Source organism: Sus scrofa, chromosome 14, assembly GCF_000003025.6.
Source record: "Sus scrofa isolate TJ Tabasco breed Duroc chromosome 14, Sscrofa11.1, whole genome shotgun sequence".
NCBI classification, from domain to species: Eukaryota; Metazoa; Chordata; class Mammalia; order Artiodactyla; family Suidae; genus Sus; species Sus scrofa.
Genome location: NC_010456.5, coordinates 104,807,637 through 104,823,794, shown reverse-complemented (window position 1 = coordinate 104,823,794; position 16,158 = coordinate 104,807,637). Strand labels below are relative to the sequence as shown.

General features: G+C 43.0%; 1 protein-coding gene across 5 annotated transcripts in view; it reads left to right on the top strand.

The window, feature by feature from the left end:
* MYOF (myoferlin) overlaps positions 1 to 16,158 on the top strand; it is a 170,699-nt gene that overhangs the window by 117,418 nt on the left and 37,123 nt on the right. For all 5 annotated transcript variants that reach the window (XM_021073854.1, XM_021073852.1, XM_021073856.1 and 2 more), the window contains 9 exons: positions 1,246 to 1,391; positions 4,495 to 4,668; positions 6,180 to 6,288; positions 7,930 to 8,007; positions 10,113 to 10,294; positions 10,389 to 10,547; positions 10,671 to 10,769; positions 12,149 to 12,310; positions 14,859 to 15,024. In XM_021073854.1, the coding sequence (XP_020929513.1) occupies positions 1,246 to 1,391; positions 4,495 to 4,668; positions 6,180 to 6,288; positions 7,930 to 8,007; positions 10,113 to 10,294; positions 10,389 to 10,547; positions 10,671 to 10,769; positions 12,149 to 12,310; positions 14,859 to 15,024 (1,275 nt within the window). The remainder of the gene's footprint in view (positions 1 to 1,245; positions 1,392 to 4,494; positions 4,669 to 6,179; positions 6,289 to 7,929; positions 8,008 to 10,112; positions 10,295 to 10,388; positions 10,548 to 10,670; positions 10,770 to 12,148; positions 12,311 to 14,858; positions 15,025 to 16,158) is intronic.

The window sequence follows — 16,158 nt, the reverse complement described above, 5'->3', positions numbered from 1 at the left end:
TGGATCCTTAACCCACTGAGCGGGGTCAGGGATCGAACCTGCCTCCTCATGGATACTAGTCAGGTTTATAACCCTGTGAACCACAACAGAAACTCCTGGTTTTTTATTTCTTATGAGATGGAGTAGTGCACAGGAAGGACTAGCACTGGTGAAGAAGATTTCAAATAAGCTATAAGTTTCTTGATGATCTTGATGCACACACCAGGGCTTATAATAATAAACCTTTAGTATAAACTATATGCTAATCATGGTCCTAGTGCTTTGCATGCATTATTTTGATCAATTCTTTTAAAGAAAATATATTTTACCTTTATGCTGGGGAAATTGCACCACACACAGGTTTACTAACTTGCAAGAAACGTTTTTTTTTTTTTTTTTGTCTTTTGTCTTTTTAGGGCCTCACCCATGGCATATGGAGGTTCCAAGGCTAGGGGTCTAATCAGAACTGTTGCTGCCAGCCTACGCCAGAGGCACAGCAACACCAGATCCGAGCCACATCTACAACTTACACCACAGCTCATGGCAACACCAGATCCTTAACCCACTGAGCAAGGCCAAGGATCGAACCCACAACCTCTTGGTTCCTAGTCAGATTTGCTTCTGCTGCGCCACGATGGGATCTCCACTTGCAAGAAACTGTTTAAGTAAACAGCCAGCATGTGGTGGTGCTGTATTTGAACCCAGGCTGTTAACTACATAGGCCATATCCTTGGTCATTCTCCCCATCTGCCTCTTGTATTGTGCTTTAAAGTACAAATGTGGAGTTTCTGTTGTGGCTCAGCAGTAGTGAACCCGACTAGTATCCATGAGGACTCGGGTTTGATCCCTGGCCCCACTCAGTGGGTTAGGGATCTGGAGTTGCTGTGAGCTGTGGTGTAGGTGACAAACGTGGCTCGGATCTGGTGTTGCTGTGACTGTGGGGTAGGCTGGCAGCTTCAGCTCTAATTCGACCCTTATCCTGGAAACCTCCATATGCCATGGGTGTGGCCCTAAAAAAAGAGGGAAAAAAAAAGAAACGTGGAGGAGAAGCCCGTGACCACAAAGGAAGCTTTTTGAAGAGAGAGCCAGGGGAATAGGGAGGGCTGTGTTCAGTTTGGCTGATTGTAGCAAAGTGAAAGAAGTGATGGCATTCAGTCAGACAGTGGAGAATTTGGGGAGCAGAGAGTGACTGAATGCCTCTGAGAACTTTCTTTGGCAGTCTGGCAAATGGATCTCCTTTGACTAACCATTCAAACTCTGTTCCAGGCTGGGAGTATGGAATTACCATTCCTCCTGATAATAAGCCCAAATCCTGGGTTGCAGCGGAGAAAATGTATCATACCCATAGACGGCGAAGGCTGGTCCGAAAACGCAAGAAAGATTTAGCACAAAGCACTTCAAGTACTGCAAAGGTAAGAGGGACAATGGGGAAAGGCAGGGGGGGACAGACCACACAGAACCCCCTGTTAACTAGACTATTTCTATGGAAACCATTTACCTATAAAGGGCCTGATGCCCTGCTCAAGCTTCTCAAATTGTGTCTCTCTTCCCCCTGCAAACCTACTGATTTAGGAACTCTAAATCATTCTGGGTTCCAACTAGTAAGTCTTCCACGTGCTTCTGGAGCAGTATAAATAGTGAGAACCACTCAAGGGGCAGTGATGGAAATTATTTTGGTAGCAATAGCTCAGGACTTGGAACAAGACACCTAAGAATTCAAATCCTGACTTCATTTACTTTCTTAATCTGTGAAGTGGGTATAATACCATGCATCTAGTTAGGTTATTTTACTTTTAAATGATTTTTATTTTTTCTGTTATAGCTGATTTATAGCGTTCTGTCAATTTTCTACTGTACAGCAAAGTGACCCAGTCACACATGCATATGTACATTCTTTTTCTCACATTATCTCCATCATGCTCCATCATAAATGACTAAATCTAGTTCCCAGTGCTATGCAGCAGGATCTCCTTGCTTATCCATTCCAGAGGCAATAGTTTGCATCTATTTAATTAGGGTATTTTATAGGCTTAAATGGAATAATAATAAATTGAGTGGAACAAGCATACTCATATAACAATAATAAGTGGCCGGAGTTCCCGTCATGGCTCAGTGGAAATGAATCTGACTAGCATCCATGAAGACGCAGGTTTGATCCCTGGCCTCACTCAGTGAGTTAAGGCTCCAGTGTTGCCGTGAGCTGTGGTGTAGGTGGCAGACGTATTTCCATTCTGGCATGACTGTGGCTGTGGTGTAGGCCAGTGGCTATAGCTCTGATTCAATTTGACCTCTAGCCTGGGAACCTCCATATGCTATGGGTGCGGGCCCTAAAAAACAAACAAACAAAAAAACAATAATAAGTGGCATGTTTTATGTGCCTTCTGTAATAATATGCATCGTCTACAATCCACAAAATCTGAATTTTATTCCCGTTTTATAGATCATGCTCAGAGGTTTAATGGATTTACTTTAGGCCCTGTGTCTACTAAGATATAGGATGTTTGAACCCAGGTTAAGCTCATTCCATATAGGAACCCTTTCTCTTCCACAAAGTGCCTGACTCGTCGTAGATGTGATAAAGTGAGCTTTTATTAGACAGTGAGCTTCTTGGTTCTTCTGTGGTTCCATCTTTGTAGCCTTCGTGCTAGCTCAGGAACTTGTTCCTAATAAACAATGGAGTGGGACGAATGAGCTGATGAATGAACATTTGTTTTGCAATCATCCCTATCCCGATGTTTCTAGAGGCCTTTGACTCTCTCCCTCCACATGAGGAGACCAAAGTGAAGTGGAGAGAACACTGGCCACCCAAGTCAGAAGACTGGAAGCATGACCCAGTTCTACCAAAGAATATTGCTGAGACTTTGATCATGTTCCCCGCCTCACTCCTCCTGGCCACATGAAGTATTTCAGTGCCACTAGTAACACTGCTAGAGGGTCCGTTACAAGATTGTGTTTGACCGGGATTTTCTGTTTATTCAAAGTTGGAAAAATAGCCCTGACAATAGTAATAACTTGCATGGTGCTCTTATTGCTGAGATCCTAAATATTATTCTGTATTATTTTAAATCTACTCAATCTATTCGTACTTTTAAGATATTCACATAAAATTTCCACCACTATGGAGTTCACGTCGTGGCTCAGTGGTTAATGAATCCGACCAGGAACCTTGAGGTTGTGGGTTTGATACTTGACCTTGCTCAGTGGGTTAGGGATCCAGCGTTGTCATGAGCTGTGGTGTAGGTCACAGACAAAGCTTGGATCCCACATTACTATGGCTCTGGCGTAGGCTGGCGACTACAGCTCTGATTAGACCCCTAGCCTGGGAATCTCCATATGCCATGGGTGCGGCCCTGGAAAAGACAAAAAGACGAAAAAAAAAAAAATTCCACCAGTAAAATGTCATCTGTGTGAGGGCAAGGACCCTGTCTTTTTCTTCACTGCTTCCTTAGCTCTTAACACAATCCCTGTCACACAGGAGGCACTCTGAGATAATTTAGATGGAAATAAAGCTAGCAAGTACTATACCCCCATTTATTAATTATTAGCTATAGAAGCTATTAGCTTAGCAAGACACTTAAACCCTGGGGAGCATGGTAAAATGTTTTCCCTTCTTTATGAAACGGAGATAATGTTTTCCAAACTATATCACAGTAGCAATATTCTTATGAGCTAATGAAGTGAGAAAATAGAAAGCAATTTGGAGAAGAATCTACCTGCTTTACCCTCTTATTCCCCCCTCAGCCAGAATAAGGTGCCCCTTCCTGTTGGTACAGCCACCACCTTGGCAATACCTTATTTCACTTTTTATGTTCTTATTTTAAATTTTATTTTTTATTAAGTATAGTTGATTTAAACCTTGTGCCAATTTCTATTGTACAGCAAAGTGATTCATTTAGACATACATATATATACATATTCTTTTTTATATTCTTTTCCATCATGTTCTAGCTCAAGAAATTGGATATAGTTCCCTATGCTATATAGTAGGACCTCACTGCTTATCCATTCTAAGTGTAATAGTTTACATCCTCTAACCCCAAATTCCTCATCCATTCCTCTCTCTCCCCCTCTCCCCATTGGCAAGCCTAGGTCTTTTTTCCTTGTCCTTGAGTCTGTCTCTGTTTCATAGATAGGTTCATATGTGCCATATTTTAGACTCCACATACAAGTGATATCATATGGGATTTGTCTTTTTCTTTCTGACCTCACTTAGTATGAAAATCTGTAGTTACATCCATGACTGTTGCGAATGGCATTACCTCGTTTTTTATGGCTGACATCTCATTTCCCTTTAATTGCCTGCTTATCTCTCTGTCACCCCACAGTCATCAGCTCTGCAAGGGCAGAGAGCCTGTCCGTTTTGTTCTTTGTTGTGTCCCTGCTCCCAGCACAGCGCTTGGCACAGAGTAGATTTGCCTTAGCTATTTGTTGTTTGATCAAATCAATCCACTTCATCAGTATGAGGAAGGTTGTTGTTAGGGTTATTACCATTTAATGTTTTACTTTCTGTTTCAGGCCATGGAGGCACTTGAAGACCGGGAGGGCTGGGAATATGCGTCTTTAATTGGCTGGAAATTTCACTGGAAACAGCGTAGTTCAGATACCTTTCGCCGCAGACGCTGGAGGAGAAAAATGGCTCCTTCAGAAACGCATGGTGCAGCTGCCATCTTTAAACTCGAAGGTGCCCTTGTAAGTAATAAGTAGCTAAAACTCAAATGATATTTATTGGCAGAGGGAAAACACGCAAGTGTTGGATATAACACCACAGACGCCGTAGGGGTCCCTCCAGTACTATAAGACAGCACATAATTTGGGAGAAAGCCACACATCCTAGGTGCACAATAATTCTAGAATGCATAGACCATTAATATGTGAAAGGCTCTGAGAAGCCTGTCTACAGACACACCTGTTGAATGTTGTTTCTTCTAGCCTTTTCCAAATATATCTGTTCCAAAACCTTTGCTGCAGGTGACATCTGTTAACATCCCAGACATAGGTTCTTTGGCTCATATCTTGGAAACTACAACTGTTCAACAGACCAAGAAAGTTAAATATCCAGATGTGAGGGGGAGGAAAACAGAAGGATGGCTCATAAAATTAGAGAACCGTTCATAGAGAAGCACCATAAAAAGGCAGGGAGGAAAGAAAGCAGAAAGGTGGAGGGAATGAATGAGAAAATGGAAGTGGTTGATCTAAAACAATGTGGCGGTCAGGGACCATTATTGGAAATTTGTCTTTAGACACAACCTATTTTTATATTTCTATGCACCGACACTTCTCTGTTCTGCCGTTGCTCTTTTTCCTTCTCCTTTCCTTTTAATCTCCTTTATGCTCTTCCTTGTTTTATTCTTCAGGCCTAGGGTTTGGTAAACCTGGCATTGAGGTAGAAAGGCTGGATTTGACCTCCTGCTCTGTCAACGTCCAGCTAAGTGACAGTCACTTGCTGTCCTGGGCTTTATTCATCTTTAAAAATGGAGTGATTGGGGAGTTCCCATTATGGCTCAGTGATAACCAACCCAACTAGTATCTATGAGGACGCAGGTTCAATCCCTGACCTCACTCAGTGGGTTAAGCATGGCCATGAGCTATAGTGTAGGTTGCAGACTTGGCTTGGATCTGGCATTGCTGTGGCTGTGGTGTAGGCCAGCAGCTGCAGCTACAATTAGACCCCTTGCCTGGGAACTTCCATATGCCACAGGTGTGGCCCTAAAAAGACAAAAAAAAAAAAAAATTAAAAAATTAAATAAAAATTAAATAAAAATAAAAATGGAGTGATTGGATGAAGATAATCTCTTTTAAAAACAACCAGTTCTGGAATGCTGAAGTCTTACATCTGATTCTGATTTCCTCTCCAACAAAGAATTTATGATAATTATAATTAAACAATGCCACTGTACAATTTAAAAAACAAAACAAAACCAAACAACCAGTCGAGGAGTTCCCACTGTGGCACAGTGGGTTAAGAACCAAACTGCAGTGGCTTGGGTTGCTGCAGAGGTGTGGGTTCAATCCCTGGCCCAGAGCAGTGGGTTAAAGGATCCAGCATAGGTTGCACCTGCAGCCTGGATTCAATTAGTAGCCCAGGAACTTCCATCTGCCGTGGGTGCGGCTATGAAAAAAAAAAAGAGCCCACTCCATTTGTAATTCTTGCCCCTTTGTTTTTAGGCATTGTTCATTGGTTTTCCTGCCTCTTATTTTAGGGTGCAGACACTACAGAGGATGGAGATGAAAAGAGTTCAGAAAAACAGAAGCACAGCGCCACCACCGTGTTTGGAGCAAACACTCCCATTGTTTCCTGTAATTTTGACAGTAAGTTTTAAATATGTATTTGCGAATTTCACTTTATCACTTTTGTCACAAGAAAACTCTTCAAATCATCAAGTATGATAGAAACCCCTTTATGCAAACATGACTTTCATTTTCTTCACTTGGTGGAGAAATTATATTTGGGGTAGAGGGTGGTCAAATCACTGATTTTAACATGATCTGCCTGATATGTACTTGTTCTGTCTATTAAGCTTCCCCCAAAGATTATATTAATTAGGAAAAAAGATTGATAAGTTTGTTTAATTTCAATGAATTTTTTTTTCTTTTTGAGGCCACACCTGCAGCATTTGGAAATTCCCAGGCTAGGGATTGAATCAGAGCTTCAGCTGACACAGCCACAGCAATGTCAGACCCAAGCCACATCTGCAACCCTACACCACAGCTCACTGCAGCACCGGATCCTTAACCCACTGAGCGAAGCCAGGGATTGAACCTGCAACCTCATGTATACTATGTATTCCTTTCCACTGTGCCACAATGGGAACTCTTGGTTTCAGTGATAACCTGCAGGAATTTTGGAATGAGGCAGGCCTCTGCAGTAGTAATAACGAATACTCATAGAAGTCTAGCATGTGCCAGGCACTGCACATATATTAACTTGTTTAATTCTTGTAACAACCCTGGAAGGCAGGTACTATTATTATTCTCAGTTTTACAGGTGAGGAAATCAAGGTGCAGAAAGATTAAATAACTTGTCCAAGATCTTATAGCATGAAAGCAGCAAAGACAAGATTTGAACTCAAGCAGTCCATTTCCCAGAATCTGTGGAGTGAATCTCAATGCTCTACTGTCTCTCCAATTAGGTGGCTTTGCATGGGCAAGTAGAGGGGACAGTGTAGCAGGAAGGGTCGTATATGCACTAACATCATAAGAATAAGGAGTATAAAGACTTTGAAATATCAGAGAAACGTTTAGCAGATAATGGTTTCTTAGATTTGGTGCTGAAATGGTATAGAAGGCCCTATTTCTACAATTTCTGGAGAGTCAGTATCATTTTAAAGGTCAGTGATGTCAAGCAGTACCCTAAATCCAGGTAGCTTGTACCAGGAATATATTCTTCTGGTTGACACTTGCATTGTAGTATTTTTATTTATTTTTATTTATTTTTTATTATTTTTTTGTCTTTTTGTAGTATTTTTATTTTTTATTTACTTATTTATTTATTTTTTGTCTTTTTGCCATTTCTTGGGCTGCTCCCATGGCATATGGAGGTTCCCAGGCTAGGGGTCAAATCGGAGCTGCAGCCACCGGCCTATGCCACAGCCACAGCAACACAGGATCCAAGCCGTGTATGCAACCTACACTGCAGCTCACAGCAACGCTGGATCCTTAACCCACTGAGCAAGGCCAGGGATCGAACCCGCAACCTCATGGTTCCTAGTCGGATTCCTTAACCACTGAGCCACAACGGGAACTCCTTGTAGTATTTTTAAATTACGTTTAATTTCGCAAGAGACAGAACTACTTTAGGAAGACACATCATCACCATTACATGTGTTTTTGACCATGGGGAAATAGATTTGGGTAACCCATGTATCTGAAACGTGTATTATCTCCACATAGAAAAATAGCAGTCTACAGTGTTCCGTTTCTTGTAAGTAACCTCCATCCTGTTCTTTTTAGGAGTCTACATCTACCATCTACGCTGCTATATCTATCAAGCCAGAAACCTCATGGCTCTAGACAAGGATAGCTTTTCAGGTAAAGGAAAAAAAAAAAAACTACAGCAACAAAAAAACTCCATCTCACACATTATTGCACAGCGGGCTAGCTTGAGTCTGCTCTTCATCAAGTGGGTGCTTTTAGTTCTTTCTCACAACAAAAAGCCTTTCTACGTTGAGATTAGTTTGATGTGCATGAGGTCAATTGCTCGGTCATTAGATAATTGCTGAGTGTGTTGAGCATAGTTGCTGAGAAGATACATGGTCTTTTAGTACTAATAATCATTAACTGATTAAGTGATTAAAAAAAATTGAGAAGAAAAGAGTTTCTGCTTTCTTTTTATATATGTAGCTGTGTTTTCACCCCTGGCCTCTTGGGTGGATTGGTAAGTCAAGACTTTTATATATGTGTATTTTGTAGTTTGCTTAAGTTGACCAAAGATCACCAGTTCACCCATTCCCCTACCTTGAAGTCCATCTTAACCTTCACTGCTGCCTGCTCCCCAAATTCCCAGCACCATCAAACCATGAGGCTTCATCACCCCCTCACAGTGACACCCCACCTGGTTTTGTTGCTTTTGGATTGGTTCTCAGAGGAGGGTTCTGGGCACCTGCCACTGGGAGATTTGTGCTGTGGTTGGTGGGACCATGAATAGTCTGGGGCTCCCTGAGCTGTAATGGGGAGCATTCCACTTCCATTCAGGAAGCAGAGAGCTTCCTGGAGCCTCCTATAGAAGCCACTCCAAGAACAGTTGCCTGACACTCTGGCACGCTCACATCAATTGTGAGGTGTGTTCCGAGCACTGATATTATCCAGCGTTTGTGAATGATTTCCTTTTCTGACAAATTAAAGCAGATGGATGATTGTCTCTGTAATACACATCTCCAGCATGGCTTTTGAAGACATTCTGAGTATTCACCACCAGGGGGCACGCAATCATTAAAAGTTAGTTAATTTCTTAAGTAACGTTGCATAAAACTAAGCACATTCCTTTAAGTTTGAGAGAGAAGAGATATCAGGCGAAAGCATGGAATCCCATTCGGGAGATGCTACAATGCTAAAGCCAAGCGTCCTTTTGGCTTATGCAAAAGCTTCAAGTTAGATATTGGAGTATTGCTCTGTAAGTCAGCTCCCAAGCAGTTGCAAAAAGGTTTGGGGAAATTACTTAGCATGGAGAAGAAATGGATTACTTTCTCTTTCTTGTATTTTTCAGCTTTATTGAGATATAGTTGACAAATGAAGTTGTAATATATTTAAAGTGTACAATGTGATGATTTGATATACGTACACATTGTGAAAGGATTCCCACAATTAACACATTCATTGCCTCACATAGTTACCTGTTTGTGTATGTGTGTGTGTGAGAGAGAGAGAGAGAGAGAGAGAGAGAGAGAAAACACTTCAATTCTACTCTCTTAGCAAATTTCAGATATGTTAGTGTAAATTGTAGTCACCATGCTATACCTTAGATCCTGAGACCTTATTCATCTTATTGGTGAAAATTATACTCTTTTACTAAGTTCTCCCCATTTCCCTGCCCTCAGCCCCTGGTACCACCATTCTACTCTCTGTTTCTATGATTTTGACTTGTTTTGTTTTGTTTTGATCCCATGTAGAAGGGATACCATGTGGTATTTCTCTCTGTCTGTCTGGCTCATTTAACGTAATGTCCTCCAGGTTCATCCATGTTGTCACCAATGGTAGAACTTCCTTCTTCTTTTTTTTAATGGCCACAACCACACATATGGAAGTTCCTGGGCCAGGGATTGAATCCAAGCCACAGCGGCAACTTACCATAGCTGTGGCAATGCCAGATCCTTAACCCACGGCACCACAGTAGGAACTCCAGGACTTCCTTTTTTTTTAAGACTGAATGATAGTCCAGTGTGTATGTGTATTTTTTCTTTATTCACTCATAGGTTGCCTTTCATTTTGTTGATGATTTCTTTTGCTGTGCAGAACCTGTTAGTTTGATCTAATCCTACTTGATTATTTCTGCTTTTGTTGCCTTTGCTTTTGGTGTCAAAATTCAAAAAAATCATTGCCCAGCCAATGTCAAAGAGCTTCCCTATATTTTCTTCCAGGAGTCTTACCATTTCAGGCTTCAGCCACAGCCCTCCTCTGACTCTCTTTTTCTGTTTCAGATCCATATGCTCATGTCTCCTTCCTTCATCGAAGCAAAACCACTGAGATCATCCACTCAACTCTGAATCCCACATGGGACCAAACCATTATATTTGACGAAATTGAAATCTATGGGGAACCCCAAACAGTCCTACAAAACCCCCCCAAAGTTGTCATCGAACTTTTTGACAGTGACCAAGTGGTAGGTAATTTAGAATTTCTAAGATGGCTTAGGGGGTGATGGAAGTTTATAGGGACGGTGGTCAGGGAAGTTTAAGGATTGCTTGTTTCTCTAGGGCAAAGATGAATTTTTAGGTCGAAGCCTGTGCTCTCCTCTGGTGAAACTAAACTCAGAGATGGACATCACGCCCAAACTTCTCTGGTACCCAGTAATGAATGGAGACAAGGCCTGTGGGGATGTCCTTGTAACTGCAGAGCTGATTCTGAGGCACAAGGTACGTATTGAGTGCTCACGGATGAATTTTTTCAGAGTTGCTTCTTAAAACATCTGTTAACAAGCCAAGTGCCCTTTACTTGACCTAAAGGGAGGCACTAACATTCCCATGTTTGTTTCACAGGATGGCTCCAACCTTCCCATTCTTCCCTCACAAAGGGCCCCAAATCTGTACATGGTCCCCCAGGGCATCAGGCCTGTGGTCCAGCTCACTGCTATTGAGGTAAGCGTCTTGCTCTGTTTTTATGGATCCAATCAAATGGATGTGGCTGTGGAACTGGAATCTTACTGCATATTCTCTTGCTGTCTCCAGTGTCCTATAGAATTTGTCCCAAAAAATGAAATTGAACAACTCAGTCCCAACATTCCTGAGGAGATCTAGAGTTCTCATACTGGGAGCCAGTGGATTTCTAAGTTTCTTGGGTCAGCTGGAGAACTGGGAGAGAAGGATCAGACTCAGGACGGTGTGTCCAGATGCACAGAGAAAGGAGACCTGAGAGGGAGGTGGAGAGAGGGAAGGGGTAGGGGGAATGGTGACAGGTTGGACTGTCAGAACAGGTATGAGAAGCTTGATGGAGGGTGTTCTGTCTGCTACTGAGGTCTCCTCCCTTGTCCAGGCAAGCAGCTGGAGATTTCTGTTCTCAGGATGGCTTGCTAAGACTGAGGAAGATGGCTTTCAGTAGTAGCTGTCTTTTTTTAAAATTTGTTTTTTATTTTTTAATACAATTTTTACACGTTGCACTCCATTTACAGTTATTAAAAATATTGGCTATACTCCCCATGTTCTACACTATATCCTTGGAGCCTGTCATACCCAATAGTTAGTACCGCCCCCCTCCCCATCCCCCATACTGTCCATCCTCCCCCCACCAGTGAACCACTAGTTTGTTCTCTGTGAGTTGGCTTCTTTTTTTGTTAATAAATATTCACTTGTCTGTTATATTTTTTAGATTCCACATATAAGTGATATCATGCTGTATGTCCTTTTCTGACATTTCACTTAGCATCATGCCCCCCCAAGTCCATCCATGTTGCTGCAAATGGCAAGATTTTGTTCTTCGTTATGGCTGAATAGTATTCTGTGGTCGATGTGTACCACAACTTCTTTCTCCATTCATCTATTGATGGATACCTAGGTTAATAGCTCTTGTATTTGAAGGCTCGCATGTCAGACACTGTGTTAAGTTTACACTTGGTCCTCAGAATCACCCTATGATAGGTAATGCTCTCAGCTTCATTTGCAGATGAGACAGAAGGAGGTTACTAACTGGCCAGAGTCCTCAGACCTGTGATATGGTGCAGCCAGGGCTGATCCCTGCCTTGTTAATGGTTCTGTTTTATAACAAGTGGCTCAGGAGAAGGACAGGGGCAAAAGCATCTTCTCTGTATGACCCCCAGGCTCTGTAGGCTAACACTGTCAGAGATGTTGGGCAAATCTGCACAAGTCAATCTTAAAGAATTTGCCAGTTATTAAGAAAGAGTTTCTAGTGTCACTTGGTCCCCATGCTGTACAGCGGAAAAAATAAATAAAATAAAAAAGAATTTCTTACTTTTGAATATTATTTTTGGATTTCTTCCCTTCTTTTTACATTGTTTTCTTAGATTCTAGCGTGGGGCTTAAGAAATATGAAGAATTACCAGATGGCATCTGTCACATCCCCCAGCCTCATTGTGGAGTGTGGAGGGGAACGGGTAGAATCAGTGGTGATCAAAAACCTTAAGAAGACGCCCAACTTTCCAAGTTCTGTTCTCTTCATGAAAGTGGTAGAGTATCAAGACTCTGTAATAGTCCATGCCTGTTGAATAACTGAATTGTACCTGAAGAATGAATATATACAAATCACACACACATTTATGTATATGTGTTTCCAGAGTCTGACAACTGATAGAAAAGCCCTGCTCCACAGAGTTCCCATTGTGGCTCAGGGGTTAACGAATATGACTAGGAGCTATGAGGTTATGGCTTCAATCCCTGGCCTCACTCAGTGGGTTAAGGATCCGGCGTTGCCATGAGCTGTGGTGTAGGTCGCAGACACAGCTCAGATCTGGCGTTGCTGTGGCTCTGGTGTAGGCCGGCGGCTACAGCTCTGATTAGACCCCTAGCCTTCGAACCTCCACATGCCGCAGGTGCGGCCCTAGAAAAGACAAAAAAAAAAAAAAAAAAAAAAAAAAAAAAAGGAAAGAAAGACAGAAAGAAAAGAAAAACCCTGTTCTGTAGTCAGCTGGTCAGTGACTTTTCCTCCTTAGATTCTCACACCATGGTGATAATTTCTTAAGGCTCCAGTGACACAGAAGTATCTATGAGTGATACTAGTGTATTTCTCCAAGAAACTTCCCACCTGTTCAGCTCTGTACAACAGGCTATTGGTCAGTCCCTCATGAGCAGAATATTAACCCTCAGCTGTGCCCTTACAGGTGTCCATGGACTAGAACCCTGCAGATAGTGACTGCTGGCTGGGATACGGGTAGTTGGAGAGTGACGGGGTGATTGGGGCCCCACCTCCAGGTGCCCCTGGATGGCTCCTTCTTTGTCCATCAAATTTCCCCTTTGGTTATTAGAAATGGGGCAGCCTCAGAACAGGTCACAGTTCTCTGCCATTGACCCCAGACTGCTTTGGAGCAAGAAAAGATTATGGGTTTTTTTTTGTTGTTGTTTGTTTGTTTGTTTTTTGGTGACACCCAAAGCATGCAGAAGTTTCTGGGCCCAGGGATCAAACACATGCCATGGCAGTGACAACATGGGGTCCTTAACTCACTGCACTGGGGAATTCCCAGTCTTTCCATTTTTAAAGCCATTAAATCCTTACTTTTTTATAAAAGAAAAATCTATTTTTCTCTACTATATAAAAGATGGAGGAATTCTCATTGTGGCTCAGCAGGTTAAGAATCTGATTAGTATCCATGAGGAGGCAGGTTTAATTCCTGGCCTCACTCAGTGGGTTTAAGGATCTGGTGTTGCTATGAGCCACAGCATAGGTTGCAGATGTGACTTGGATTTCAAGTTGCTATAGCATAAGCTTCAGCTGCAACTCTGATTTGATCCCTAGCCTGGAAACTTCCAGATGCCACAGATGTGGCCCTAAAAAGAAAAAAGAAAAAAAAAAAAAGAAGAAGGAGAGAGAGAGATGGAAAGAAAGGCATTTCCTCACTTTGATGGGATGGAAGGTATAGGACCTTCCCATTCCTTTCCCCACCCCAATCATTTCCTGCCTTTGGCATCTGAGCAGACCTCTCTTGAACTCTAGGGTCATGTGGCTTAACTTCTCTTAGAGATGAGGAGACTGAAGCCTAGATGGGGGAAATGCCTTGTGCAAGTTCCCTAGTGAGTGCCAGGCCTTGCCTGTTATGCTGCAGTGACTGTTGAGATTGCAACAGCAGCTGCACACAGCTCCATGGTGGCTGCATTCTCTCCCTGAATTAGGTCTTCAATCCTGCAGAGCAGGCATGTTCATCCCCTTATGTGTGCTTTGGTGGAAACTTAGAGGTTAATTAATTTACACACAGAAACACCACTAGCAAGTGGGTGGTCTGAGTTTGGACTTAAGGTCCCTCCAACTTCAAAGCCCCTGCTCATCCCCCTATGGTGGTATAGATGAGTGCCACCTGGATGCTCCAAGCCAGAATCCCAGAGTGATCCCCTGGGCCACTCTACCCATCCTTGTCCCCTCCCAAGCTCTAGTCTGGAATCTAGCCTCGGTCAGCAGGGATGAGGAAAGCTAGTTCAGTTGACCCCAGCAAGGACGGAGGTAGAAATCATCTGAACCACAAATGCACCAGGCAGACCTGAGACCAGCCTAGGATCCCCCAACCAGACAATGTCACCAAGGCCACCAGACTCCATGTAGAGCATCCAGGAGGCATTGAGAAACAATGAGCATCCCCTTTTGGCCCTGAACTCCCAAAGCTCAAAGACTCTCAGGCCACAGTTATTTCCCAGGAAAGTCCAGTTTTACCGCAATCATTTCTAAACTTTAACTAATTCTGAATAAATGCTAACTTTGCATCTTGTTACAGAGCAAAGTCAGGTACTAAGTTACTGTCCTAAGTATTTCACATAGATTAATTCTGCAAGCCTACCATTACTGAGGAGATTGCTGGGACATAGAAAAGTTCCCTGAGATCATGCTAGGATTTGGTCCTGGGCATCAGGCTCAGAGCTCAGGCCTTCTGCAACGTGCTGCTTACTGCAAGTGCCCTGGGCTCTACCAACAGCAAAAAGAGCCTGAGTTGGTCCCTTTGAGGGAGTTGATTGGCAAAGCTGCCCTTGTCAGGTCTTATACAGAGAAGTGACCCCTCCCTCTGTGACCCCCAGTTCTTGCCCAAGGAGGAATTGTACATGCCCCCGCTGGTGATCAAGGTCATCGACCACCGGCAGTTTGGGCGCAAGCCCGTCGTGGGCCAGTGCACCATCGACCGCCTGGACCGCTTTCGCTGCGACCCTTATGCAGGAAAGGAGGACATTGTGCCGCAGCTAAAAGGTAAAGTGCAAGTCTCTAAATCACATCTCAAGACTTTTCCTGTTGAGCTGATTTAACCGTTACAAACTTCTCAAGGTAAGTACTCATTGTCCAGATTTTGCAGATTGAGGAAACAGTTTGATTTACAATACTGTGTCATTTTCCCAGGGTAGTATCGTTAGTAAGTGGCAGAGCCCCTCTTGAGTCCTGGCCTCATTTGGGGGACCCAGTGCTCAAGCTATTACCGTATTAAGTATCCAGCGCCTCAGTGAACGTAAGATGTCTTGTATTGTCCAGCAGAGAAGACAAACAAGGCAATGGCAGTTCCCGTGGTGGCTCAGTAGGTTAAGAACCCGACAGTGTCTGTGAACCTGCAGGTTTGGTCCCTGGCGTTGCTGTGGCTGTGGCCTAGGCTGGCAGCTGATGTTCTGATTCGACCCCTAGCCTGGGAGCGTCTGTGTGCTCCAGGTATGGCTCTAAAAAAAAAACAAAAAGCAAAAAAGGCAATGGGTAATTGTAGCTTGGTGTGATACATAATTTGATGGGGAGAGAGAGGGGGCCCCTCTGAGCACTGAGGGAACTGGGGATTTTTATTTTAAATTGCTTTCCATCTATTGTCCCTCCTCATTCACACATCACAACATTGTTTTGATATCATTTGAAAGATACAATTTCCTTGTTCTCCACTGAGGGAAAAATAACACCTGCTGAGTTTAAATGCCTGGGCTTAGGTCACATAACTAATAAGTAAGTGATAGAGCAGGGCATGATACTTAGAGTTCTATACTAAATAATAACTAATGAATAGCATTTTGCTCTTGTTTATTAGTAATGTCTTGCTTTTTAGCTTACCACCTGCCAGGGACTGTGTTAGGAGCTGGGGACTGGGTCCCATCAGTGAATGAGATCCCAGAGCCCATAAGCTCAGGAGATTAGACCCTTGAAGGGCTGACCCCCCTATTCGGCTGATGGTTGGTAGCCTCAAGACTGAAGCAGATGTCTTCTATTTGAGCAGCTGCGCTGCTGACCAGTTCTATTTAATCTTCCATAAGGTTTAGTGTTGACTTTACAGAGCCTCTGAAATTCATCTGCTCTGTGGGTCTGAGGATCCTGAATCTCTGATTCAGAGAAGAGGGAAAAAATCCAGTCACAAGA